Source organism: Cupressus sempervirens, chromosome 10 (assembly GCF_028749045.1).
Source record: "Cupressus sempervirens isolate cs-2001-9-10 chromosome 10, ASM2874904v1, whole genome shotgun sequence".
NCBI lineage: Eukaryota > Viridiplantae > Streptophyta > Pinopsida > Cupressales > Cupressaceae > Cupressus > Cupressus sempervirens.
This window is the reverse complement of record NC_143127.1, coordinates 545816777-545818842: the sequence shown is the minus strand read 5'-3', so window position 1 is coordinate 545818842 and position 2066 is coordinate 545816777. Positions and strand designations below refer to the sequence as shown.

General features: G+C 36.1%; 1 protein-coding gene across 1 annotated transcript; it reads left to right on the top strand.

Moving 5' to 3' along the window:
- Positions 1-1088: 1088 nt before the first annotated feature.
- LOC149535056 (cell number regulator 4-like) lies at positions 1089-1749 on the top strand. Its single transcript, XM_089806105.1, has 4 exons — positions 1089-1166; positions 1259-1330; positions 1411-1608; positions 1706-1749. The coding sequence occupies exons 1-4, from the start codon at positions 1118-1120 to the stop codon at positions 1747-1749; spliced, it is 363 nt and encodes a 120-aa protein (XP_089662231.1). The 5' UTR covers positions 1089-1117.
- Positions 1750-2066: the final 317 nt, after the last annotated feature.

The following is a 2066-nucleotide window of genomic DNA, read 5'->3' as shown; positions in this document are numbered from 1 at the left end:
TTTTATTCAATAATTTTTCCTTTGGTCCATGCCAATTTTCTTGAAATTTAAATTATTTTTCCAACTTAGAAAAATGAGAAAGAAGGATGCATTTATTACTCTGTCAAAGGTTGTCATCCATTTGATACAAGATTTTAAACATGACAACAGTGATAACTGCTTTATGAGATAAGAAAACCCATGCTCTAACATTATAATATCCATCTGAAAATTTAGGGCTTCAACTTTTTTTCTTTTTTCTTTTTTCCATTTTTCGTCTGATTACTGAGTTGGTGTTTGTAGGGATTTTAAGAGTTAGAATGAAGTTGTGAAAGTATAGCTCGAGTCTTCTTAGCATATACAGGTATTTTTGAAAACTTGTAATCCCAGTCTTTATCATTGTCAGACTGAGTATAGTAGTGAAAATGACTCATTATTTTTTAATCTTAATGAATGGCTCAATGACTCCCTATGACAGGGACAAGATGAGGAAGCACTAAGTCGCCGCTCTGTGAAATTGTTATTCTCTTTTGGGTGGTGAAATTTTGATTTTATTTTTTTGAATATATCAATACTTATTAAATATACAATTCTATCCAATTACACGAGGGAATGGTACCAGATCAAATTTTGTATTAACAGTGACCCATTCGTATTTTTTAACCAAGAAACCTCCCCCACGAAAGATCCAATTCGGATTTCTGCCGGCCTCCGCTAGATAGTTTTGACTCTTCTGCTTCACTCCCTCCTACTAAACTTGAAGGAAATGCTAACATCTCTTCTCGTACTAGAGACGTTATAAACACAGATTAAGTCTCCCCTACCCAACCGATCAATTCAGGATGAAGACATGGGAAGCTTCAACCAACTTATTAAATTTATATATTTGCGTGGCAGAAACGTTGATAGATTTAGAATTCGTCGAAGTCTCTAACCTAATGTCCACATTCACGCTGCAAACTGAAATCTTGCACTTACCTGGAAACTCACAATTTTCCTCCATAATTGCTCCCAATTCCCGAATGTTTGTGGAGTTGAATGTGGGTCAATTGCTTTAATATCTCTATAAAATGGGGACATAGACCAGTTAAAAACTTGCACACAATTCACCCAAATCCCCACAAAATCTAATCACAGAATGAAGTGGTCAAGTGGTCTCTGTGGATGCTGCGACGATTGTTCTGTTTGTGAGTCCACACACATAATTCTCTTGTGTTTCTTTATTCCGTTTATCTAATGGAAACAACTTGTTTTTGATAATCATATGCAATTTGTGCAGGTTGGGTTACAACTTTCCTACCATGCGTTACATTTGGACAGGTGGCCGCGCATGTGGAAGGGGCAGATTCATGTGAGAATATGCAATGCAAAATCTGACTTATTTTCCCTTGTGAGACTTGTGTTTAATGGCTGCATACATGTGAATTGCAGGCTGTTGTATACAAGGCTGCCTGTACATGGTGTTTTGCATGTTAGGGATTTCGTGCCTGTACACGTGCCGGTACAGGAGGAAACTGAGGACGAAACATAATCTGGCGGAGCAACCATGCGGAGACTGTTGTGTACATCTCTGGTGCGATTGCTGTGCACTCTCTCAAGAAGCCAGGGAGATCAAGCATAAAGAATCAGGTTTTAATTTAATTTTCGTTTGGTTTCTCAACTTATTTTAACGAGTAAGGGTTTCTATTATAACGTTCCGCTTAAACGTGATTGTTGTAATATGCAGACAAAATGGCCGCTCCTTCTGCGGTTGTCATGATGGGCAGATAAGAATCGCTGGTTTGGATTTAAGTTTGTATGAGCTTACTTGCTTTCCTCATGTAATATTTGAGATGCCATTATATATTTTTCCTTGCAGCTTAAGGCTCTACTGAAAATAATTGATGAGGAGGTGGAGATGGATATGGATATGAGCTATTTATCCATTATAGAAGATTGTAATAGTAAACTTTTATTATGTACATTATCATTGTAAAAATTATACATAGTTAAATTTTATTTTTATGTTGGGCTATTTTGATTGGATGTTGTTATCTTTCTTATAAAATGAACGGTTGACTAAATTTTGGAAAAATACAAAGAATTTT